The 26,345-nt window shown below is 38.0% G+C and overlaps 1 protein-coding gene across 3 annotated transcripts in view; it reads left to right on the top strand.

The window, feature by feature from the left end:
* Positions 1-26,345, top strand: part of GPC5 (glypican 5) — a 767,073-nt gene that overhangs the window by 99,355 nt on the left and 641,373 nt on the right. For all 3 annotated transcript variants that reach the window (XM_040538873.1, XM_040538889.1, XM_040538881.1), the window contains exon 3: positions 23,642-24,336. In XM_040538873.1, the coding sequence (XP_040394807.1) occupies positions 23,642-24,336 (695 nt within the window). The remainder of the gene's footprint in view (positions 1-23,641; positions 24,337-26,345) is intronic.

The raw sequence follows: 26,345 nt of genomic DNA, 5'->3' as shown, positions 1-26,345 counted from the left end.
AGAAGAAATAGCCTCAAGTTGCACCAGGGGAGGTTTAGGTTGGGTATTAGGAGAAATTTATTCACTGAAAGGGTTGTAAAGCATTGGAACAGGCGGTCCAGGGAAGTAGTTGAGTCACCATCCCTGGAGGTATTCAAAAGATGTGTAGATGTAGTGCGTGGGGAAATGGTTTAGTGGTAGACTTGGCAGTGCTAGGTTAACAGTTGGACTTGATGGTCTTACAGGTCTTTTCCAACCTAAATGATTCTATGATTATCTTAGCATTATAAGTCACATGAATAAGAGAGTGATATATCAATCATTAACAGCCAAAAGTTCTTTCTTGTTTCTTTACTCAACTGTAAGTTGCATTTACTTACTGAAACTTGTTTTATCTGAAAATAATAAAAACATCACTGCCACCTAATACAAGTCTTTAGACAAGAAAGATAAGTTTTTAAGCAAGAGCATGTGAAGTGGTATCATTCAGAGAAAAGTTTTGTTCCACTTTTTTATTTGAAAGACTTTGTAAGACTTCAGGAGCACAAGACCCTTGCAACTTTTTGAGATCTAGTTCTGTGGTGGTTTTACCCCGCTGGGCAGCTGACCTCCACCACAACTGCTCTCTCACTTCCCCTCCTCAAAGGAAAAGGGGGAGAAAATATGATGAAAACGGCTCAAGATTGAGATAAGGACTGGGAGATCACTCACCAATTATTGTCACGGGCAAACCAGACTCAGCATAGGGAGATTAATATAATTTATTGACTATCACTAGGCAATAAATAATTGATTACTTATAATATTTTATTGCCTATTGGCTCTGACCAGCGGCAGATCCCTTTTGAAGCCAGCTGGAACTGGCTCTTATCTAACATGGGGCAGCTTCTGGATTCTTCTCACAAAGGCTACTCCTATAGCCCCCGTGCTACCAAGACATTTCCATTACAGAAAACTGCTTTTCAGTATTTTGTTAGGGGAGCAGATTCACTAGAAAATGCTGATCCAGTGGCAGACATATTCCACAGGAACGTGTTGATTAATCACAGAATCAAGAATATCCCAAGTTGGAAGGGACCCACAACGATCATCAAGTACAACTCCTGGGTCCCCAGAGGACCACCCAGAAAATCAGAACATGTGTCTGAGAGCATTGTCTGAATGCTTCTTGTACAAGTAAAATACAAGATTGAAATACAAGTGACAGGGCAAGAGGGAATGCACACAAACAGAAGGAACAAAAGAGGTTCCATCTCAACATCAGGAAGCACTTCTTTACTGTGAGGGTCACCAAGCACTGGCACAAGTTGCACAGAGAGGTTATGGAGTCTTTCTCTTTGGAGATCTACAAAAGCTGCTTGGGAATGGTCCTGTGCAAGTAACTCTGTGTATCCCTGCTTGAGCAGAGGGGTTGGAACAGATGACCTCTAAAGGTGTTTTCCAACCTCAACCACTCTCTATGAGGATTCTGTGAAAACTTTTGACAAAAAACTCAGAAAGTGTCCTTGAGTTAACATGTTTTCAGTCTCATTTTCTATAAGCCTACTGCAGTCTGCAGGGACTTTGACTTTTGGATGTTGGGACTCATTTGCTCCCTCTTTAGTTTTGACCTGTCATCCAAACCCGTTACCATCTTAATATTATCCATGCTGAACTGTTCATTTCTGAGATATCCTGGCTATCAAAGGCTGGTAAGCTCAGTTTGACCCTTGGTTCTGTATTTTCCAACTTGTTTGCTAGCCAACCTCAGCTTTTCATCTCTCTCATCTGTGTGACCAACAAGTCAGTATTTCCTTCTTGCATTTCTTTTCTACCTTTACAGGGTCTCGCTGGTCACTAGACTCCCTCCCCAATTGGTTATAGAATGGTTTGAGTTGGAAGGAGCCTTCAAGATCACCCAGTTCCAACCCCCCTGCCATGGGCAGGGACACCTCCCACCAGACCAGGTTGCTCAAAGCCCCATCCAGCCTGGCCTTGAACACTTCCAGGGAGGGGGCATCCACAGCTTCTCTGGGCAGCCTCTTTCAGGGCCTCACCACCCCCTTAATAACGAGTTTCTTCCTTACATATAATCTAAACTAAAAAAAAAACTTTTTTAAGTTTAAAGCCATTACTCCTTGTCCTATCACTACACTCCCTGACAGAGTCCCTCCCCAGCTTTCCTGTGGGCCCCCTTTAGGTACTGGGGCCCCTTTAGGTTATGAGGGTACCAAGAACCCCAACAAGCTCAGGAAATCTAGGAAGCAAAGGTGGCATTATATTTTCAAGATAGAATCTCTCAAAATTTTGTAGGTGATAGTGAACAACAGACAAAAATAGACAGCTTTTGTCTAGCTTGTTTTTTAAAATCCCCACTGATGGATTATCTGCAGCATTACAAGACAATCTGTTCCAGAGCATAGTTATCACTTCTGGTAGGCTTTTCTTTATGTCTAAATTAATCTCCCTTTCTGCAGTTAAAGCTTATTATTACTTGTCCTACCCACAGTGGACATGAAAAATAGTTTATTCTGTTCCTCTCTGCAGTTTTTATCATGTCTTTCTTCACGTTTAGGTTGTATTTAACAGCCCCAGTTACTTGTATTTTTCATTACAAGTCATGGTTAATCATTATCTCTGATTATTTTTGTTGATGTGCTCTTTATTCCTTCTAGATAATCCACTTATTTTGGGAATTCTGGTACAAATTCATACATAGTATTCTAGGCAAAGGCATCTTAAAGCCAGCTACAATTGAATGATTATTTACATATTATATGTGCTATATGCTCTTTTTTATACACTAGTAGCATGGTCTTTTTCTTTCTGATGAGACATAGAAGACTCATGTTCACCTTGATATCCACTACAGCCTCCAGATTATTTTTTTTTTTCTACAAACTGTTACCCCATAGCTTGCATTTGTGCCATTGGTGACTTCTAGCCAAGTCTAGTTATTTTTCACTTTGCTCTGTGGAAATTCATTGTGCTTTTAAAGAACTTTTATCCAATATGTGGTGGTCCTTTCCAATTTTAGTTCTGTCAGCAACAATGCCTACAGTTATGGCAACAGGTGTGGCAACACCTTCAGATTTTGTAATTTCACATTTCTCAAAACTTTCGATTTATCATTATCATGAAGAAAATATTGGTTAGGCCAACAGCAGATCAACAGGAACCTCAAATCAGTATTTTCTTGATATTTAACAGGGAATCACTGAAATCTCTCCAAATACAGTGCTGCAATGAGTTTTGCATATAATAGGAACTTCATGTAGAACTTTTTAAAGACAGTTTATGAGAAAATTATGTATCAGAAGCCATATTAAAAGCTCTTTCAAATATGGTTGTACTTGCACTTCCAGTCTCTTTCTTACCTCCTCCCAAACTTACATGAATTGTTTTTGAAAATTGTTTTGGCTCTTAGTCATTGTCCCTTTTGCTGAGGCTCGCAGTATTTTTGTTTGCTAACATTTTCTAGATTTTTTCTAGAAATGGAAATTAGTCTGTTATACCATACTCCAAAGCTCTTTCTGCTTTCCCTTTTTATAAGGATAGAAAGGTAATTTGTTTGATCTCTTTTAGTCTTCCAGAATTCCATTCATCATTCATGAGCTTTTTTAAGTGCTTCTGATACTACTTCAGTGAATTAATATTTGGTTGTTGTCTAACCTACCTGAATTTCATCAAGTCTGGTTGATTTAAAACTAACTAACTTATTTACATTTGTATTCTCTAACCTGCTTCCTTTTTCTGTCTTAAATTCTTACTGCTTTGTTGTTCATGTTAATTGCATTACCTGCCTGATTGCATCTAACCTTTTTAGTAGAGATTGAAGTAGTGAATGTATTAAACATTTAGGGTTTTGTTAGTGCATTGACTTAATAGCCTTTCTTCCTTTTGAGTAGTGAACCAGCTTTTTCCTTTGTCCTCTTGCAACTAATGTACTTACTGATCTTTTTTGTTTGTTTATCTTTGTATGTTCCTTGCTAGCTGTTCCACAGTTTGTGCCTTTGCTTTTCTTAGTTTGTCTGTACATATTCCTGGTGGTCTGACTGTTACATAAACAGTGACGAGAGCACAGCTGCCTCCTCCAGCCACTCTGGCCCAAGGACCTGTCCTGCCCAGCCATGGGGAGCCAAGACCAGTGTCTTGGGACCTGGGGTCTCTGCCCAGTCAACGGGATGCAGCTGCTGCTTTCCCTTTTGCAGGCTCAACTGGTAGCAAAGCTGAGTACGTATCCCAGAGACACACAGACATGTACTGAAACAGGCTGGTCACACAGGCTGCCCCAGGCAAGGGCTGCCTTCAACAAAACTTACACACAGGTCTCACATAGACATAGACACAGACAGCCGAGACACCTTTCTCCTCTCTGGCAGGTAGAGATACTGAAGGCACACACACAGCACTCTCCAGGTTCACAAGCTCACATACATTCACGGATCTTTCGAGCACCTGGCATGGCCCCCCTGTCCGGTGGGCAGCACTTGGCTCCCCTAGCAGCCAGCACCAATCACAAGTGCTGTGACCTGTGGCCCCGCTCCAGCCACTGGTGGGGAGCCCCACAGTCACCTCACTCATCCGGGCCCTTCCCCAGAACCCAGGAGCACATACTGGTCTTGCCCCAGTGGCTGGGAGCAGAAGACCCCACTGCCTCCAGTAGCTGATGTTAGGACCTCGCTCACTCCAGTAGCTGGCACCTCAGTCCACAGGGCCTACACCCCGCCTAGCCTGACTCCAGGAGCTGTTGCTGAGGTTCACTCACCCACTTCTGCGTCTCGCCAGTAGCTCACACTTAATCCTTGCAGCACGTGTACACGCAGGAGAGAGTGTGCAAATACACACAGAGATAGTTAAGGAAAGATTTAATGAAAGGTATAAGAAGATAGGACAGACTGGTGATCAGGCGCAGAGCTCAGCCAGACAAGCATACTGATCAGCCTGTTTTACATGCAGCTGGCCCCTTTATCCCCTTGTCTACCTATCCCTGCTTTTGGTTCCCCCCTGCACACCCCCATGGATTTGCAGAGCTTTGCAGTTTCTGCACCCTCCCAGTCTGGGGCCCTGGGTTCACAGTCTTATCAATTACAAAGTCCAGGCTGATAGCCCACCAATTCATGTGTCTGGGAGGTGTGTTTCTTGTGATTGTCACCCAACTTAGAAGTCCTCCACCAGATAATCTTGCTGGAATAAACATCAGTTGGAAGTTCCTGGAATTTGAGGCTTCCTTATTCCCAATATTATTCAGCAATCCAAGTTGCCCTACAGATTATTATGAAAGGTAGTAACTATTTTACTTTCCTTTCCATACCCTCATTTAGCTCTGTTTGGCCCTCAGTACTCAATCCTGAATAACATACCTTACAGTTCAGTCTGTTATCTCAGAGGCAGCTTGCCACTATAATGTAATTATATTGCAGTACTGCGGAAAAGATTTTGTACAAAACCCTATCATAACAGCACATTTGATAAGAATAACTGCTAGTTTTGTACAGTCTGTGAGTATTTCTGTTACTGAAACACAGTTGGAACATGATCCAAAAGCCTCCTGCTCTTGCTGTAGTTTTTTTTTTTTTTTTTTTTAAAAAAATACTATGAACTGCTGTTTACACAAATAAGGATCCAATAGATCTCATCTTAGATTGGATAGCTTTTAATAATATGAGCAGTCTAACCTGTTCACTCAATAAAATACACAGTTCAAAGTGCCATTTAATAGCTCACTATGTTGTATGACTGACAAGTGATTTATATTACCACATTGTACAAAAAAAATAATTAAAATGGATTTTTTGTTTGGATTTTAGTACTTGACATTCAGTGAAAATAAAGCTGCTAAGTATGCAAATAATTTCTTTAAAGTTAGATTAAGAAGCTATGTCCAGAGAAGCAATTAAACAGTGAACACAGTAGCTAAAAACTGACTTCCATGGGTTCAGGCATCCTTCCCATATTAAGGTCTGACACATAAATTTCACTGTGATGTGTGTCAGCCTGCTGAGGCTTATATTCTATATCAACCTGTAAACTGGCAGACATTCATGATACAAGTGTGTGAATAGGATTAATGTGTACAGCTGACAACTGTGACTTTCAGACTTTCATGTGATGCCAGGAGGCAATCAAGTCCTGCTGAACAGCAGTGTTTTTGGATGACTCATTCACAAACTTATCTCAGACTGATAGTGAAATACCAGAAGCTAGAGAAAATGGGATTGTCTATATCCAGAACTGTACTCTGAAAAAACTGGCATTTAGCTGACACTCTATAGCCAATGAAGTTTCTAAAATCCCAAAGGTACTAAAAAGTTACGCTGGCATAAGTGTGTAAAAGCATCCGATTTCTAATTAACTTTACAAGCTTTTAACCTAACTGTAGGGGCATATGAAAATTAGAGCTCCCTGTTCCAAATTTCCTGGGATCCTGAATGTCACAGAAGTTCAGTATGCAGGATTAGGCTCACTACAAAATACTGTGGCAGCCCTGGCATTTTTCTTGGAAGCTCCTGTGGTACTGGTAGTCTCCTTTGATGTACTAATCTATAACGATGCACAGAATATAGGAGATTCAGGTACAGTTGCTTTCTATCTGAAGGAATTAAAAACATTTTTTTCACTACTTTTGACTCATTCATCATGAAAATGCAAGCTGAAACTCAGGCAACTTTGAAAACTTCTCAAACTCTACTCTCTGAAATAGTTTTCTTTCATTTCTGCTAAATAAAAGAACAACACTATTCTCACTATCAATCCAAATAATTGATTTCCTTCAGATAAGCATACTTAACACATTATTTGAAAATGCAATTGTTTTTCTTGGCAGCTTTGACCCAGGCTCTTTCCAGCTATCATCCCATGCTCAGTTTTTCATTCCTGGACAGAATGAAAGAGTAATCACCAAGTTCCAGCAATACATGACATGAATGAACTTCCTGTGTTTCACAGTCAAGGATCAGACCACAGTACAGCACAGAAAAAGATCAAGAGCCGGTAACATCAATAAACAATGACTTCCTTATCTCTATGAACAGTACGAAATTTCCAAGCTCATTCTCCCCTCTGGCCTTCGAGATCAAGGATCAGAAAGTGATTACATGATAAAGCAGAAGTAGATGATCCAACAGGGCAGTGACTTGCATCATTTTTCTCAAAGGAACTTTGAAACTGTTACTGGATATTTTTTACTCTGGTCTGAAAACCATTATCTATGGAGCTTTAGTGGAACCAGGCTACTTTTTCTGTCTTATGCTGTAAAAGAGGCTGGTGTGTGGGATAGATGGATGCCACAACCTTGGCTGCACTTACACATTAACAATACAGGTTGCTGTGTCTTACTTTCCAATGGTGCACATAACTAGGTGTCAGAATGTCTTTGGGATATTAACTTTTAAATAATCATCTCCCTTATGCATGGTAGAAGTGATCAAAAGGAAATAACTCTGAGAAGTTATGCGAGCTGCTTTCTCCATCTTCCACTGAAGGTAAAAGACTCTGCTGGCCAAAGTGTCAGTAAAACTTTGGTATTTGGATTGTTTCTAAGTTAGAAATATCAAATAGCATCAGTTTATAAAAAAGTTTTCTTTCACATTCAGTATGCTAGGGTATTGTTTAGAAATGTCTATATAGCAAGCTCAACTTAGTATACCAGCATTCCTGAAAAACTGAAGTGTTATTATTTGATAATCAGTGGCTTCCTACCTTCAGGTCTTGCTCTCCTGGATATTTTGATTGTGGGCCTTGTTGGGGAAATTAATTGAAGTTTATTTTCTGGGACAGGGAATTGCTATGTAGCTGTGCTTTGTCCCAGCACAGGTCAGGGAATTAACTGATCATTCAGCCAGACCCAGGAAAAATTAATTCTGGGGTATGTGGAGATAAAGATACTCAGAATACTTAATTGCAGATGATTTTTTTTAGAAGTCAAGATGTAGTTCAGAAAGTCATTTCACATTCCATCTGAATATGAGAGGGTGACAGAGCAGTAGAACAGGTTGCCCAGAGAGGTTGAGGAGTCTCTTTCTCTGGAGATATTCAAAACCCGCCTGGGTGCCATCCTGTGCAATGTGCTCTAGGTGATCCTGCTCGGCGGGGGGGGTTGGACTAGATGATCTTCTGAGGTCCCTTCCAACCTCAGCTATTCTGTGATTCTGTGATTGAACTGCAATGGAAATAATTGTTTGCTATAAAAGGGTAGCTTAAATAAAGTCAGCACAATACAGACAGTTGCTACTGCAGTATTTTTTTTCCAATTACCTAGTACTATGGGATGAATCAGAAAAAATCATACCAGTATCATACCAGTAAATCATACCAGTAAATAATACTGTAGTGTATTATCTAGGAAAAATATATTAAAATAACAGTGTGCTGCATCCTTACCTTGGGGAAAATGTATATTATTAAATTCTTGAATGGGTGATAATTGACCAGTATATCAAGCAACACACTCATTAAAGTTTATATATATGTATATATTACTGATAAATGTAAGCTAAATGATAATAAAAAAAGATAAACCTGTTCGTATACATTCAATAAGAATAATAAGAATATAAATAAATAAGAATAAACAAGAATATATATTGAATAAGAACTAATGATTTAGTCGGATACATTTAATAGGATTTAAGAAGAGTCTCCTCTGCCCTTTATTGAATGCTATTCAGTGTTTCAGGGTTTGACTGAACAAATGAATAGCAACATGCCTGATTTGTGCTGGACAAAATCAGTGCACCGTTAAGAGGAGATTTTTGTCATTTTTTTTCTCCCTCATGATTCCTGAGGTTTTGGGAATGTTTGCTGAAAGTAACTAACTAATTCATGTAATGGGTTAGACCTTTTGGTCTTCACCAGGAGTTAGCACATAATCGAGTAGGAGGAAAAATTACATTTCACAGTTGTGATAGTCACCCACACTTGAAGGCCCTTGCAAAATTAATTTAACAGCCAAAGGTTCCCAAATAAGGAAGAATCTTATTGTAATTTTTTTTTTTACCTATAAAATAATTCAATGAAAATATCTTTGTGGCAATTGAAGACCTGCGATGTAGGTAAAGTCAGTATTAAATTTACTTAGCACTAAACCTGATTGAATTTGCAGACTGTATGAGTGGGATTCATCTTTTCTAATTTTAGCAACGCACAAAGTAGCTAAAGGAGTATCTAATCTATCAATCATTTAGGCTCAACATAGTTCATGAAGAAATAAATGCAACTTACAGTGGAACTCATCCCATCCTAAAGTGGATGGCTGCCATAATCAGGATGAATTGCCCTTCAGAGCTGTCTGTCTGAGTGGGAACTATGGCTTGCACAGTTAAAGCATCTATTTAATTAATCAGTATTCCTGAATTTGCTTCAGAGATAAAATATGAGGAGTTGCCTGTCACTGATCATCTGCATAGCTAGGGTAGACTAAGTATTTAACTTCTAGATGGATAAAGTAAGGTGAAGTGAATCCTGCTTTGTACTTTGACAAAAAAAAAGACATTTTCGCAGAAATTACCTCATTATTATGGTACTATGAATTACCATTTTTAAACATATAGAAAAGACAAAATATTATCTAATCTATTTTTTCCCCCAACTCAGGACATCATCAGTGGCAAATTCAAACTTTAGAATTGTCTTACATACCTATATAAACTAAGCCATCCAGGAGAAATTTGAAATATATGTATATATATTTAATAATTGAAGACTATAGATTTTACAGGATTGTAGAAGCAATGTATTAATGTTGCATGAAATAAAGTACTGCATCAATAGTTAAAAGACAATAAAGTTAGAAATTTGCATTTTTTAAACTGTGTTATTATTTATTGCATATCTAGAAAAGCTAAAACCAGTATAGGCCAAGAAGCAGAGAGCATTCTTCTTGTAAGAGAAAAAAAAATACAATATTTCTTTTTGTATAGATTTTACCTTTTTCATTATTCCTCTGAATCCTTTTTTGTACATGCCATCAATAAAGACATATAACTGTAACATGAGTGTTCACAGCCCTGTATCTGCTCAGTGGAATGGTTTATGTTGTGGTGCATTTTTCCACAAAAAAAATAGTTATGGTTGTCACCTTTTTTCAGGTAGATGGAATTTTTCTAAATCCATTTTTTTCCAGTTTATCCACGATGGTTCTTGAAATGCTGCTTTCTTCCAAGTTCCTAAATGACCAACTATTGTTGCTCATGCCGTACAGAAATTTGTACAGCTGAACCAAAACATGCAGAAAGATGTTAAGTGAAAAAAAATGCAAACCAACCAACCAACCAACCAAACTCATGAAAGGAAGAACTCAAAGAATCTAAGAATTAGTAGTTTAAATAATGGCTTGATACTCAACTTTAGATAAGTGATGCTCACTGCTGCTTCAGAAGCACACTTCAGTGCTACTCATTGCACACATGCTCTGTTCTTCACCCTCCTAGCATGTGACTGGTCATGTATTTACATGACCAGCATTAAGGGATTAAGAGTCATGTATTTACATGAACAGCATTAAGGGATATTAATGCGCATTATCTGCCCGCTAAAGGAGAAAGGGAAATGGCCCTTCCATGCCATTTGCTTCAAGTCAAATGACAGCTTCTGGATGCATTTTCCTTCCTCAAGGAGAGTCCTTCATCGAGAGTCCTTCATCAACATTCACTGGTTTGGGGATTCTCCTTGAACCACTGGTAACAGTATACAGGACATTTAAAAAAGAGCAAGCTGTTCCTGTATCTGTGCCATAAATGTCATTTGAATAAGACATACAAATAAAGTGAAAAAGGTAATTAGTTTTCACAACAGAAAATTCCTGTAACATTTAATATACACAAACTTGCGAAGCGAGTAGCAGGACACATCTAAGATTCTCAAGAATTTCCCTGGCTGTTCAACCTTCTCTTGTTTTCACGGAACATTTTTTGGTAATTTGGAAGTGTATTTCCTGCATGCACTGGATATGAGAAGGCAGAATGTTGTTTTCTAGAGAGATGATTTTCATGGTCATGCAGAAAGCTTTTACATCTTTGGAGTACCCTGTGTTCAAGAGTAACTTTCTGTGTTCAGGGGCTGAATTATCACCCATCCCTTAGGATTAAAGTAGGATGAATTGACATGCCTTTCTTATAAGAGAAACATACTGCTGGAACTGGAAGTTTTCTTCCCTTGGATGGTCACAACGGAGAAATATTCTCTGTTGTTCCTCTTTTTTTCCCCTGCTCTTGTTCTCAACAGTGTGCTGAAGAGTTGTGGTTACAACCATTTTGTCAGTGGCCAGTTCAGGAAATAGTTTAATATATAATCTTCTTGTGAAACGGGATTTGGCAGAGGGTTAAAATGTGTCTGCTAAACTGAGTGGAAAATAGGACCACCACTCTTAATGTAAGGGACACAGCTTTCAATGCTTATCTACCCTGTACTTCTTTTATTTCTTCCATCTCTATTAGGAGAGGGTTGAGGGAGCCCCATCAGCCATTCTGGAACCAAATAAAAATTTGGCACAGAGATGGAAGGCATACAAGACGGACAGAGCATCACAGCACTCTCTCCCAGATAATAGAAGGAAGTTGGCCAGAACTGGACATATTAGCCATATCAGCACTGCTGTCTGTGCAGATCTATAGAGACATTACCAGGCCACAGGCCAGACAATGGTGTTGCTTGTGTCGATACCACTTAGGGCCAGCTTCTTCTGGAACAGATTGGCCACATCCTTTCATGTACCACTTGGTTGTGTGCGCACTCTTGATTTTACATGATTTTTTAATTTTTTTTTAATTCTTTGTTTCAGTCTGAAATAGTATGAAGAATGTACTACACCAACCAAAATGAACCTGAGGTGCTGTGCTGGGGTGTCAGAAGGATATAGAGGATATAGAGCTTTCTGGAGCAATATTGGAAAACTGGAGAGTGCCCAAAGTTACACAGTGTTATCCATACTGTGTTTTGGGAGTGGTACCTGTAGTAGATCTTCTCTATAGAATCACACGGGTTACCTTGGAAAGAATTAGTAGGGATGACCTGAAAAAAAAAAGATAAGAGAAAACTATTGGTTATGGCTCTTGTGGTCAAATTCTTTCCCTAGACCTCTTTTCCACAGTGGGCTTGTTACTCATTATTGTTGGATAGCTTTAGAAGTGTGGGATGCTGGTAGTGCAGTCTAATTTAATGTTACAAATACACTGTCTTTCTTCAGTGTCTTAGAAAATATTTTTTTTTTCAGACAGAGAGATTCTGCATGTATCTTTTGTAAGTACTGTCAAAGTACAGAATTCCTTTTGGAATTCTGGCTTGTTACTTGATGTATTAGCATTCAAGTATTGACAGTTACATTATGTACTGCACATCTTTTGTAGTGGTATTCTGGAAGAGAGTCATGTTCAGAGTGAATAGAAGGGAGATTTTGAAAAACGAGACTACATTTTCATGACACATTTTACTTATGAAGAGTGGTTGAAAATATGAGAGTCTGTGCTGGTAGAGTCACTGGTAGTGAAAAAGGCACTAAAATTCCTCTGTCTGCATAAGCAAAAATTCACCTCCAATATGTCCTGCACCCTTTTTAATCTGACGTGGTTTGGTTATTAACACAGAATCAAAATAGCTTGACAGAGACAGAAATTAAAAGATAAAAGAACTATAGTTGATAATGTAATACATATTTTTCCAAATTGCCTCTTCTAGTGAAGGAATAGCATATAGGGTATACAAGTGCATGTATATTCAATATGCACATATAAAAGTCGATGAACACACATTTGTGTGGCTGGTAGGCCAACATTAAACTCTGTAGACTTCATAAAGAAATGGGACATCACTTTTAACTTACTGAGGCATATTGATCAGCTTTTTTTTTTTTTTTACAGGATGTATGTTTTCTTTAAGAGTTCATCAAAAAATTCTTTCTGTGTTATAGATTGCATTTGTGCAGTTGAATTTCAATGAATATAATGTTTTAAAAGCAGTTCTAGTTACAGGAAAGTCTTTGGACAGAAATCTCTGGAGGAGACAGTTTGATCTAATTTTCTACAGTGGAAATTCAGATGTAGATGCTACAGGTTAATACAGAAGTTATAAGTAATAATAATGCAGAAGATATAAGTAAATATGTCAATAATACATAATTTATAAGTAAATATGTAACTAAGATAACTGAGTTATACAGGTGAAATGGCAAAACTAATGACGATAATGGATTGCTAGGCTTGTCACCCTCAAGTAATCTCTATAGTAAATTGGGAGAGACACTTTTTTGGCATGATTCATCTCTTCATAAACATTTTGGCATGATTCATCTTCCCATAAACATCTAAAATAGGTAAGATGAGTCACACCTTAAACATCCCTATTACTTTCCACTGAGAAAAAAAAGAGAATGTGGTATTCAGCTGAGGTGGTAGCTGAGATGAATCACCACCCTGTGCACTTGTGTGATAGGTGTGATAAGGTGATGTAATCTTTTGCTGCCCTTTTTACTTGTGGGTTTGGGGTTTGGAAGTTCTCATTGTTTAGTAACCATCTCTGCTTTCATCAGTATTGGCATGCATACGTTCAAAATTATTTATGAATTGAATGGTATTCTTTGGAAGGCACCATAATGTGCCTGATAATTTGTAGCACAGAGATAAATATGTATTAATAGCTGACATGGCAATATATATTACTTATAATAATATAAATCAGATTCTCATGCAGAGTCATTCAAAAATGCAGAGCATTTGAAGAGCAAGATGTTCAGGTGTTCTCACGTGTTCTGCCAGGTTCCACTTGAAATAGTTCAAGCCCAGATATCACCAATGTTAATCACACTTTTAACAGATGAAGGACCTCTGCACAGTTATGGAGCAGGGTTGGAAGCATGTAAAGGATCTTTACTTGTCAAAATACATGCTTTGAAGTATACTAGTAGTTGTCTTTGGATATATAGAGGTAGCAAAAGACTGAAATAGGCAATTGTTTGTTTTTGTTTTGTTAAATAAAAAAGGGGACAGATAGATCATTTTAGACCGGTTAGCTTAATTTCAGGCAGAAATATTTAGAAACTAAGTACAAGAAGATATCAAGTTGATAAGAAACAATGAAATGTTATTTACTGGGGACAAGATGGGCCAAGTTAATCTCATTTCCCTGTATGCCAGGGAACCAAACTGTGGGTATGTGAGAAGAGATGTTAAGTAACACCTTTAGGTGTTAAGTAATCACCTGACTTTACATATGTTCTCCGAACTAATCAACCTCTTTCTCTCTATAATTAGAGGGGAGAAGCAGCGTGATTCGTCTTATTTCCATGTGGACACCTAAACTGGGTCAGATGAATCATGCCCATTCCTTTCTACTGATTAGCTGTGATGCAGACATCTACTTCAGAGCTGCATTTGGGCTTTGTAGATGTTTGCAGTCAAGTGGGGGTGATCTAAGCTGAAATACCTAAAGGGAGGAAGAAGTAAATAATTTATTTGCATTGGTGTGAATATACGAGAGGATGGTGAAGCACTGGAATGGTTTTCCTGGAGATTGTGGCCTCCCTGTGTTTTTTTTAAGAATAAGTTATATGAATGTGTTAATATATGAGAACATATATATAGTTAAACTTGCCCTGTGTTCAAAGGATGTATTAGAGGACATCTCGTGTTCCTCCTAGCCCTTTGTTTCTATGTGGTTTTATAACTTACTGAGACAGATTCTAGGTTCTCATAAACTAGGTTACACAGATGTAAAGGGAATGGGGAGGTAACCATTCAATTTTAAGTTGTACAATAGACGCGAACCCCTTTTTGTATTGCAAGATGGGGTAGAATCACATAATAGAGTGGAATTCACACGGGGGTTATAGTTTGGAAGAGACACGTTCCCAGCAACTATTATATCCATCTCCTTCCTGGAAGCCATTACGTGCCTTGGGAATGTATTAATTGGCAGTGCTGTAGCAGGACTTGCAAAACACAGCTTAGCAGAGCATCTACAAATAGGGTGAAAGGCTATGAGCACCCCCTGTGAAGCTGGATAGTAAAAATAGATAATGTATTATTATACCAATGGTGTCTCTAAATGGAAATAATGTAGCATTTAAAACAGAGAGGTTTTTTTGTTTGTTTGTTTGTTTTTTTTGGTTATGTGTGAAAAGAATTTGGTGAAGGTTAAAGAGCATTGAAATACAAAGCTCAAGGGAATAAGCACATTAACCCATAGTTACATAATTATTTATACCACAATAAACGTTATTGATTTGTGTCTAAATTTAACCTCTATTGTTCTAGGGTCCATTCAGTGAGCTCTAATTAAACTTTAATAGTCATTAAAAAGCATCTTGCCAACCAAAATCAGGTAGTAATTCATGAGATAATCTCATGAAAAGTCTCAACAGCTATTAAAAGATAGGTTTTCAGAAATTTTCATAAAGTAGTCTGCATCTTGACCACATATGTGAACTGCATAAGGAAATCTAGGTTTTGACTTTTTGTTCATTGGTTTCATGAGGCTAGAAAGCTAGACTGAAAAGTGAGCTGGTTGGGTGACATGGAAGAACTACAGAGATGCTATTCCCCATTGAAGGGGGAAAATTCATGCAGCCAAAGCTGAATTAGAGTTGAAGGTGGCCAGTACTGCTGGGCACAAAAAAAAAAAGGTTGGGGGGTCTTTAAGTACGTTACCAGCAAAAGGAAGACGAGAGATAACATTGGTCTGTTACTCGATGAGGATGGTCACCTCACAAATAGGAAGGTAGATAAAGCAGAGAGGTTTAATGCCTCCTTTGCCTCTGTCTTTAATGCTGATGATGGGCCCTGAGACCCCCTGGAGCCCTGAGCTGGAGGACTATGACTGTGGTAACTATAAACTCCCATCCAACTCTAACCTTGTGCAGGATTTGCTGCTCCAGCTGGATGCACTTAAGTCTATGGAGCCTGATGGGATTCATTCCAGGGTACTCAAAGAGCCGGCTAATGCCATGGCGACATTACCATCACATTATATCAGGCTGGCAGCCGGTCACTAGTGGGGTTTCTCTTTTATAAGTGATCTGGATGCAGGACTCAAATGCGTATTAAGTAAGTTTGCTGATGATACTAAATTGGGAAGACCTGTTTACACTCTCGAGGTGGAGAGGCCTTGCAGAGACATCTTGACAGAGTAGAGGGCTGGGCAACCACCCACAATATGAAGTTTACCAAGAGCAACTGCCAGATTCTGCATCTGGGACAAGGCAACCCTGGATATACATACAAACAGGGGTATGAGAGGCTGGAGAGCAGCCCCATGGATGGGGATCTGGTGGTTATGGTCAACAGCAAGTTGAATATGAGTCAACAGTGTGCGCTGGCAGCCAAAAGAGCCGACTGTATCATGGTGTGCATCAAGCATGGCATTGCTAGCTGGTTGATGCAAAGGATTGTCCTGCTCTGCTCTGTGCTAGTGCAGCCTCACCTTGACCACTGTGTGCAGTTTTGGGCTCCACAATATAAGAAGGACATAAAAGTATTAGAGAGTGTCCAAAGGAGGGCAACAAGGATAGTGAAGGGTCTGGAGGTGGAAATGTGAGAGGAGCAGCTAGGGTTCCTTGGTTTGTTCAGTCCAGAGCAGAGCAGGCTGAGGGGAGGCCTCATGGCGGCCTGCAGCTCCCTCACGAGGAGAGCGGAGGGGCAGGCGCTGAGCTCTGCTCTCTGGGGACAGCGACAGGACCCGAGGGAACAGCATGGAGCTGGGACAGGGGAGGGTCAGGCTGGGTGTTAGGGAAAGATTCTGCACCCAGAGGGTGGTCGGGCACTGGGACAGGCTCCCCAGGCAAGTGGCCAAAGCACCAAGCCAGCAGGAGTTCAGGAAGTGTTTGAACGATACTTTCAGACTTATGGATTAATTTTTAGGTAGTCCTGTGTTGAGCCAAGAGTTGGATGCAGTGATCCCATGGGTTCTTTCCAACTTGGGATATTCTGTGATTCTGTGGAAGCCTGTAAGAGTGTCAGTTGGCAGCAAGCATAATACAAGTGAAAAGAATAAATTTGTTTTTGTCCTCAGCTGTGACTATAGTAAAAAGTGCATATGAATTTGAAGGAGAGCTAGAGGGAAGCGCCAAAGCTACTAGCAGCAATGGATCTTTTAACATGTATTTTTTTAGTTCTTGATTTCTGAAGAATGGCTCATGAATTAGTGTAGAAATGAGCTACTTTACACAGCACTGGTGAAGCTGCACCTGGAGTACTGTGTCCAGTTCTGGGTCCCCCAGTACAAGAGAGACCTAGACATACTGGAATGAGTCCAATGAAGGGCTACCAAGGTGATCAAGGGACTGGAGCACTTCTCCTATGAGGAGAGGCTGAGCGTGTTGGGACTGTCAAGTTAGAAAAGGTACATTTATTAACGTATCTGACACCTGCATACTTCAAATTCATTCCTTATGTTTTGCATCATTCTGCAAAGTAGGTACTGAAATATATGACATAAAACAAAAAGGTTTTACATTGCCTACATCAAGTAGAATTTTGCACATATCACTAAGCACTAATAGTGATTAGATCACTAATCACTAATATACCAGAGCTGTGCATACATTTTTTCTTCCTGATGTCTAGTAGTTGCAGAGAAACATAAAACTAACTTCAGCATAATGCAATTCCACTCGTAAAATTCAGTGTTCCTGAATCTTCTGTGGAAAACATGGGTGTTTGTTTAAGAAATGCAGCTTTAATGGATACTTTATTCTCTCTCTCTCTTTTTTTTTCCCCTCAAAAAAAAAAAAAAGAAAAGAAAAGAAGTGAAGTGAAGTGAAGTAGGTGAAAGATAATAAATTCATCTAATCCTTTACCAAACTCTTTGGACGCTCTTTGAAACCCATGACATGTAGTCATATAACAAATAAGCAATCTCCTCAGATTTCTTTGACTGGCTTGTGTGATGATTTTTAGTGTGGAATTTCTCAGACTATATATCTTTAGTAGAGAGTATTTGATGCTTCTGGATTATTTCTGCTGTTTGTAAAGAGGAGGAAAACATTAGATCACGGAACATTAACATAAAGTAGCAACAGGCTAATACTTTCCCATAGGATTTTTGAGTCATAATGCATTAATTCATTATATTACTACCTTTTTTTTTTTTTTTTTTTCATCTTTTGCTTGAATTCTGTCATCTGGATTCGTGTTTCTTATGGGCTGATACTTAAGGTAATCCATACATGTCATTTTTGGATCCCCTTTGGACTGGGAAAGCATTCATGCTAAATGCTATGTCCATTATTTCAAGGATGGATTTTAACCTCTCTGGTTATAATACATAGTTCTAGTTCAAGTTTGCTAACAACAACAAGCTGCGTGGTGCGGTTGACATGCTGGAGGGAAGGGATGTGATCCAGAGGGACCTGGACAGGCTTGAGAGGTGGGCCTGTACAAACCTCATGAGGTTCAACAAGGCCAAGTGCAAGGTCCTGCATCTGGTCTGGGGCAATCCTAAGCAAAAATACAGTCTGGGCGAAGAAGAATGGATTGAGAGCAGCCCTGAGGAGAAGGACCTGGGGGCATTGGTTGATGAAAAGCTCAACATGAGCCAGCAAGGTGCACTTGCAGTCCAGAAAGCCAACCATGTCCAGTACTGCATCAAAAAAAGCATGGCCAGCGGGTCGAGGGAGGTGATTTTCCCCCCTCTGCACTGCTCTCATGAGGCTCCACCTGGAGTTCTGTGTTCAGCTCCAGGGCCCCCAGCACAAGAAGGACATGGATGTATTAGAATGAGCCCAGAGGAGAGCCATGAGGATGATCGGAGGGCTGAAGCATCTCCTATGAAGACAGGCTGAGAGAGTTGGGGTTGTTCAGCCTTGAGAAGAGAAGGCTCTAGGGAGATCTGATAGTGGCCTTCCAGTACCTAAATGTGGGAAAGCTGGGGAGGGACTCTGTCAGGGAGTGGAGTGATAGGACAAGGAGTAATGGCTTTAAACTAGAAGGGGGTAGGTTTAGATTAGGTAAAAGGAAGAAATTCTTTACTTAGAGGGTGGTGAGGCACTGGAACAGGTGATGATCTTTAAGGTCCCTTCCAACCCAAACCATTCTTTGATTCTGTGATTCTGTATCTTGGTTTGACTAAGTTTAAGTATCCTAAGTATATATTATATAATGTAGGCTGTTGATTTACAACTGAATTACAAGACTTCACAACTTGTTGGCCCACTATTAATACTGTAATTTTCATTTACTAAACTATTTATGGAAAGCACTATAGATGTTTCAAAAGTTAATACAGAATTTCAACCATACATGTTCTCATTTGGCAGCTTGTATATAACACTTATGTGTGGGAAGAAATGGTAAACTGCAGAAAATGCAGTCATTATAAAAATGTGATGCCATAGAAATTTGGTTTAAATTAATTTTCTAAGGTATGTGTACTAGAAGGAAACTTCCCCCAAAGTATTAAGAATGAAAATTGCAGAGCTGGTTTAAAATCAATCCAAATTCAGTGGTGTAATATTTCCCTTACGTTTGATTAAAATCCAGGAGTAAAAATAATATGTTTTTTTTTTTTCTTTCTCTCCTTGCCTTGTAATAGTAAACAAGGCATATGTATACTTTTGTGTCCTCTTTTTAAAGCCAGCAATCTACTGGGTTGATTACTATATTATGGTTTCTTTACAATTTAAAACTATCTGTGGCTCTCAGAAACAAAAATATTAAAGGAAGTGAAAGATTGCAATTCTTTTAAAACAAAGACCAGATAGTTGTTTTCCATCACGCTTTGTAATCACTTAGTTAAATATGCTATTATCAACAAAAAAAATGAATCCAGATATGAAGAATCCTCTGAATAAATGCAGTAAGGAATTATCTACTTTTTTGTTTTGTTTTGTTTTTTTAGTCTTGTGTTTTGTTGCTTCTTAGCAAAACCAGAAAGATTTTTTTTTTTCAAAAAATTAAGGGGCTAGTATATTGACAGCCCTGATTTTTGACTTAGGAATGTACAAATCATAATTTTTGTTTTAGCAAAAATATATAGTTGCATGTTCCCCATGGTAAATACTAGATACTACTCATGATAGCGCTGCAGAAAGTATCAATAGTAGTTACAACAAAGATCTCATAAAGGATGGAGATAAGAGGCACTGAGCACCTGTGTGCCTGAAAATTAGAGAAGCAGTTATAAACAAGTGAGCATTTAATAACAGTAAAAAGAGTTTGTATGGCTCATCTTAGTTATATTTAAAATGTCTTTTATATGTATTGGTTTTATGCTGATTGAAAACTTGCCACTTATTTTTTGTGGCTCAGTAATCAAGACTGATAATGTTAGTCTGGGCCTATAAACTTAAAAAGATACAGAAACACATTGTTAAATTTATGCTTGCAGTATTGAATCAGCATAACCTGGTTAGTCCTTGAAGTCTCTGAAAGTGTTGTAAATAGATTGCCGTTGTAAATGTTCACAGGAGCTGTTCAATATTGTAAGTAAACATAGATCTGCTTTGCTCTCTGTCATTGTTCAAGCTGTCTGTGGGCAAAACAAATTTCTTGAGTAGTTTTGGAAGTTCTGAAACAAGAAACGTGCCAGTAGAATAAGTCCAATTAACAAATTAAAAAACAAAATAAAATGCTAAAATTACAATTAAACAGTGTGATGCAGAATTGTAAACACAAGTGGCCAGTATTACCATATGCTGTCTAGAAAAGCACAAATAGTCAATAAATCATGCAGCTGATTATTGTACCCATTCATCTGTGGGTTGCTGAGGTACTAAAATGTAATTCAATCTCAGAAGTTTGTTATTGTTTAGACTACATTGTAAAATCCACTACATTGATTATCCATGTGCAGCATGATTTATTCTTTCATCTAATAGTTGTGCTCTTGTTAATAGAATATTGCAGCCATAGATTATAGCAGACATTTTAGATCACATACTTTATGTTTTTCATCCATGAAAAAGTAATAATAAAAAATTGAAAAGGATCATAGAAGTCTTGTTCATGTCGTTCTAAAGAGATTAGTATAACATCATTATTTTACTAACATTACCTCCTTGAATAAATTTCATCTGAAGCATTAGCAAAATTTGTGTAGACTGGATCTACAGTTACAAAAATAGCCATTTGACTGGCTGTTACTTTAAACCATCTCAAACAGGAATCAATATGACTTAAATTTTTGTCTGATATTCTGTCTACTTCAGGCTTTCAAATTAAGGGTTCTTCAGTCAGTGATAACTAGATACCTAGAACTTACTTCAGTTCTTTAGACACAGCTGTCTAGTACTATTTTAATTACATAATATCCACATTAAACTGTCAGGTGTGATGTAGGACCTGCAGGATACCCATGCTCTTCTGGACAGGCAGCTAAATGGCATCTACCATTGGAAATGGTACTGAACGCTCTTCAGCCAACTAAGTCAAGCTTCTGTGGTAGAGGCTGCCTTTATAGCTGGTGGAGATGTCATCCTCAGTGCAGTTGCCTTAAGGTGAGCATCTTGGTCAATCTGATACTGTGTCTTAGTCAGCTAGGACTTCCCCTTGTCAACATACGGGATATGCTGAAGGTAGTTTCCTGTACTGAATCCAGGAATTGTCTCCATGGGGTATGGTAGGAGCCTAGCTGCACGTGGACTCATAACTTTAGGAGTCTAACTTTTGAAACAGATCAAACCTTTTGCTGAAGCACTGTGGTATTTGTCATGTGTACATGCTTATAGAGAAATTCACTTTACAAGAGAGGCACATATGTATGTGTCATAATAATGAGAATGAGACAAATTGAATGCACTTTCCTACTCTTTACTGGATGCAGTCAGCATTTTTTTTCTTACTAATGTACATGCTAGAAGAATGGAAAAGAGAGAGGTAGCAAAATCCTTCCACCTTCTTGAGGATGGAAGAGAATTAATAGGTAATAGGCAACAGAGCAATAGAGGTAATGACATATTCTTACCTAAGCATGTATATCATTTTTATTGGAAAAAACAATGCATAGAAAGTATAAGCAGATTAGTGAAACATGGCTTGTCTGTGATTTTTTCTCTTCATAAAGATGGCAATTTCAAACCCTCTGAAGTCAGTGAGAGTTATTTCATTGACCTGAACAAGCTTTTTATTGGAAATGAGACATTTATTCTTATGTATAGATGTATATTAAAGACATGATAGCTACTCTTGGTGACTACATTAGAATTATTCTTGGTGTTCTGCTGTTCCTGAATATTTCCTATTCATCAGACTTCAAATTGCTTCAGTAATTGCATGATAACTTTTGACACTATTTGACTCTTCCTATTTTTAACATCACTGGTTGGACAGTATTGACTGTACTTTATGCTTTCCCTCAACTTTATTTCTATGGAGAGCTCCATTTAAAAACTGGAACAAAAAAAAAAAAGAAAAGAATTTTTAAATGTGTCGAGTTCCCTTGAAGACCAGGCTACAGTCTTTCTAATAACACTGCTCCATTTATACTATTGCATTTTATGAGCCCCTCCCTTTGTCTATTTGTCTTCTATCCTATGTTGCTTCTGAAGATTTTTTACTTTTATTTTTATTTTTTTAACACAGAATTTTAATTCTAAGGCATTAGATTCCATATTGAATGAATGAAATAAACTTACCAAGTCATAGAATCATCAAATTGCAGAATCATAGATTTATAGAATCATAGAATCATAGAATGGCCTGGGTTGAAAAGGACCTAGCCATAGCTGTCTAGTGGATAAAATGAGTTAATACTTGTAATACATGATGTTTCACTGTGTTTTTATTTTCAACTCTCAAGTAAGTTTCCTTTTGATTTCTATACTGCTCCTTTGCCTAACCTGAAATGAAAACTTCTCAGGCAGATCTTGGAATTCCTCAATGCAAACACTCTTGTTCTGTTTTGAAAACTGCTTTTTTTTTTTTCCTTTCTTTTTACACCTGTAAATCATAGATCAAGTCAGGACTGAATTCTTTTCCAATATATTTTAGCTGTTTTGATAAAAACTACTCAGTGTACATAAGTATTATCACCTAACACATATAACTAAGTACAAATTTACCTATTCAAGCTTAACAGGCAATGGAGATCTTGACGCTTAGAGAGGGTGTATCCAGCACAATGACTGGTGAGAGAAATTCTCCATGTTCCATCACTTTGACCACAGCAATTGACAGTCTAAGCAGCGTTATTTAAAAGCATGTTCTCTTGTGTGTTTGGTACATTTCCTTCCTTTGGAAGACAAGACAAACTCTTTGTCTTTTAAAAGTTAAGTTTTAATGGAATGGAAGAGTCATTTCAATTGTTTAATATTACTTTTGCCCAACCATTTAAGATATCAAGAGGAAAGACTTGAGGTAGAATGACTAAGAGCATTTCACTTTTTATTGCAAGTTGGACAATGAGTTGTGGGACGAGAGAGATCACATGTATATGTGTAGACAGGTACATCAATGCTTTGCTCTATTTTGTAGCTTAATAACTCAGCTTACAACTGATTTCCTTTTATACTTGTTTAGACTGTACTTAATAAATTCTTTCAGGAAAACAGGTGTATTATTACAGTGTTGTAACCTTATTTTTAAGGTGTTTGCTTATATAGAAAATGTAGTTGTCAGAGTTTGTATTTTCTCTCTCCATAAATTCTAAGTCATAATCTTTACAAAAATGCTTTCAGGATAAATGTAAGATTTACATTGTAAGATTGTGTGATTGTTTTAAGTTCCTGCTCTAATTTCTGTTTGTTTGTTTTTAATTACAGAGACCTTTGAAACACTCATCAGACTAGCTGAAAATCACACAAGCACGCTTTTCTGCAATGTGTATAGGAACATGGCTGCTGAGGCTGCTACACATATTCAGGAGTTTTTCACAGATGTTGGACTCTTCATATTTGGCACAGACATCAGCACAGAGGAATTTGTCAACAGATTTTTTGACAACCTGTTCCCAGTGGTCTACAATCACATTATTAACCCTGGTCAGACTGATGTTTCACTGGAATATGCGGAGTGCCTCCGAATGGCAAGAAGAGATATCAGACCCTTTGGTAACATTCCCAAGAAGGTCATAGGACAAATGGGAAGATCACTGTTACCCAGCCGGACTTTCCTGCAGGCTCTTAATTTGGGGATTGAAGTGATCAATACAACAGATCATCTGCATTTCTCTAAAGACTGCAGCAGAGCTTTACTGAGAATGCAGTACTGCCCCCATTGCCAAGGGCTGACTTCAAGTAAGCCCTGTATGGGCTACTGCCTCAATGTCATCCGAGGCTGCTTAGCCTACATGGCAGAAGTTGATCTTCACTGGCAGGAGTACATTCAGTCCTTGGAGGAGCTCTCAAGCGCCATGCATGGTACATACGACATTGAGCACGTGCTTCTAAACTTTCATTCAGTTGTTAACGATGCTCTTATAAAAGCTCATGTACACGGACCTGAATTATCTGAGCAGGTAAGAAGCTGTTGTTATCCATGCTTGGTGCAAACAGGACACCAGAAAAAGTAGCACTAATAGCTAGTACTTGTGTGGCCTTTTTCATGGCAATGAACACATTTGTATCCAAATTCAGCTTTATTTAACAAGGTGTTTTTCCAACACTGTAGTTTGATGTACCTTAATCATCCACATGACCTTCTAATTTCACATAATGAATTTACAAGTTTGGCATCAAGTTGAGATTCAACATTTTGGCAGCATTTAAATTAAAGGATTTTCAAAATGAAAGAAATTCATACATGGGTATTTTAAAATCAGAATCATCTAAATATTTGAAGTAATGTCAAAAAATATTTTCCCTTGAAACCACAGATATTTCAAAATTTTGCTGAGTGAAAATTTTGTTGCACATCTGAATGGAAACTTCAGTTCCTTCACCCTTTTTGTTTAGAAGTTGACATTTTCAATAGATGTACCGAATAGTTTTAGGTTTAACTTTACAGCTGCATCTCTTAAGTTATCTTATCTTTCTTCTACACTGACCAAGTGTAAAAAATGGAATGTGTTGTAAAGTTTGGAAGCTTAAAATATTAAAAGGAGGAGAGTAAATTATCTTGTGAAAAGTAACTCCACAAATATATATTCTCCATATGTTCAAATATTCTTTAAAGACAAAATAATATCCCAAGGTTTGTAAAAATGACAGCGTAAGTCTCAGCATTAATATTTGTTTTCAGACTGGAATCTTCTTACAGCTTTTCAGAGCACAAAAACCTGTTTTTCATGAACTCCACATAAGAAAATTGTTTGATCATGTTATTGTTATATCCTCATAACAAGAAATACAAGCAATTCTTACTTTAGATTCCAATGGCCTGCCTCACAGAACCTATGATGTAGAGTATATTATTTGCATAATATGGGTTTCAGAGGAAGCGTAGCACAGTTCATCTGCAACACGAACTAAGTCCTTCCTTATATAAATTCAAGGGAAAAAGCAAGTTAAGTGGCAGCTATCTTATCTGTGAATGCCTGAAGTGAAGAATTTAAATATGGTTTGGGAAAATACACAGTATTTAGCTACACATTAGAATGAAAGTATACCTGCAAATTCATTAAAGCCGTGTAAGTAGCAGAATTTAAATTCTTCCTATATTTAATCCATGATATGTTTTGTAAGTATACTTTTCTCTGTATTTCTTCATGCAGATTTCACTGACAGTGGCATATTCTGCTCTTAAAGCTGGATTGGATATCTTGGTCTAGGTAGATGTCTTCACTTTTGGAGGGTACACAGGTCCATTTATGGCTGTGCACCACTGTGGGGTGGCAGGTACCAGTAATACTTCTAGGAGTACTACAACTTTCCTCCTTACTTGACTAGCTGAAGCTGAAACAGCATTTTCTGCTAAGCAGCTGACAATAAATTACTTGCCCTAGCATAATAAATAGAGGATTAATAATTTCCTACTGTATTAAAACCCACAGTCTATTAAAACAGGTTTTTAATCCTGCTTGTAGTCAGTGAGTAATAGGTAAATTGACCATTTCTCAGAACTTCCCATTTGATCTACTTTACACAAGCCAGCTACTTTAGCCAGAATCTCTAGCTGCTGAACTGTATTAAGAAAAACTGTGATTTTTGAACAGGTTTTTATCTAACATTTTGGCTTAAAGATGCCTCAGTGATGTCTGTCCAATTCCTAATGTGTTCCCAAGCTACATTTGCCTTTTAGGGATAGTCCCTGCTCCTCTTAAGATTTTATTTATTATTATTATTTTTTAAAATCTTTTACCCTACAATTTTCAGGAACAAGCTAGGAAAACCAAGTAAAGATTCAAGGATGGGCCTCTTTCCTGCTTCATGCTGGGTCATTTGGTATGAAAAAAGCTCCCCACTCAAGATTTAGAGTTGCATTTTTAAGCGTATACCAGCATTGCCCCAGGCTTAAAGTCTCTTGGCACACTTGTGTTTTCAAAATGGAAGTTTTTACTCTCCAAAATAGTATCTTTCATGCAATTTG

This window comes from Cygnus olor, chromosome 1 (assembly GCF_009769625.2).
Source record: "Cygnus olor isolate bCygOlo1 chromosome 1, bCygOlo1.pri.v2, whole genome shotgun sequence".
Taxonomy (NCBI): domain Eukaryota; kingdom Metazoa; phylum Chordata; class Aves; order Anseriformes; family Anatidae; genus Cygnus; species Cygnus olor.
This window is presented reverse-complemented; position numbering and strand designations above follow the sequence as displayed.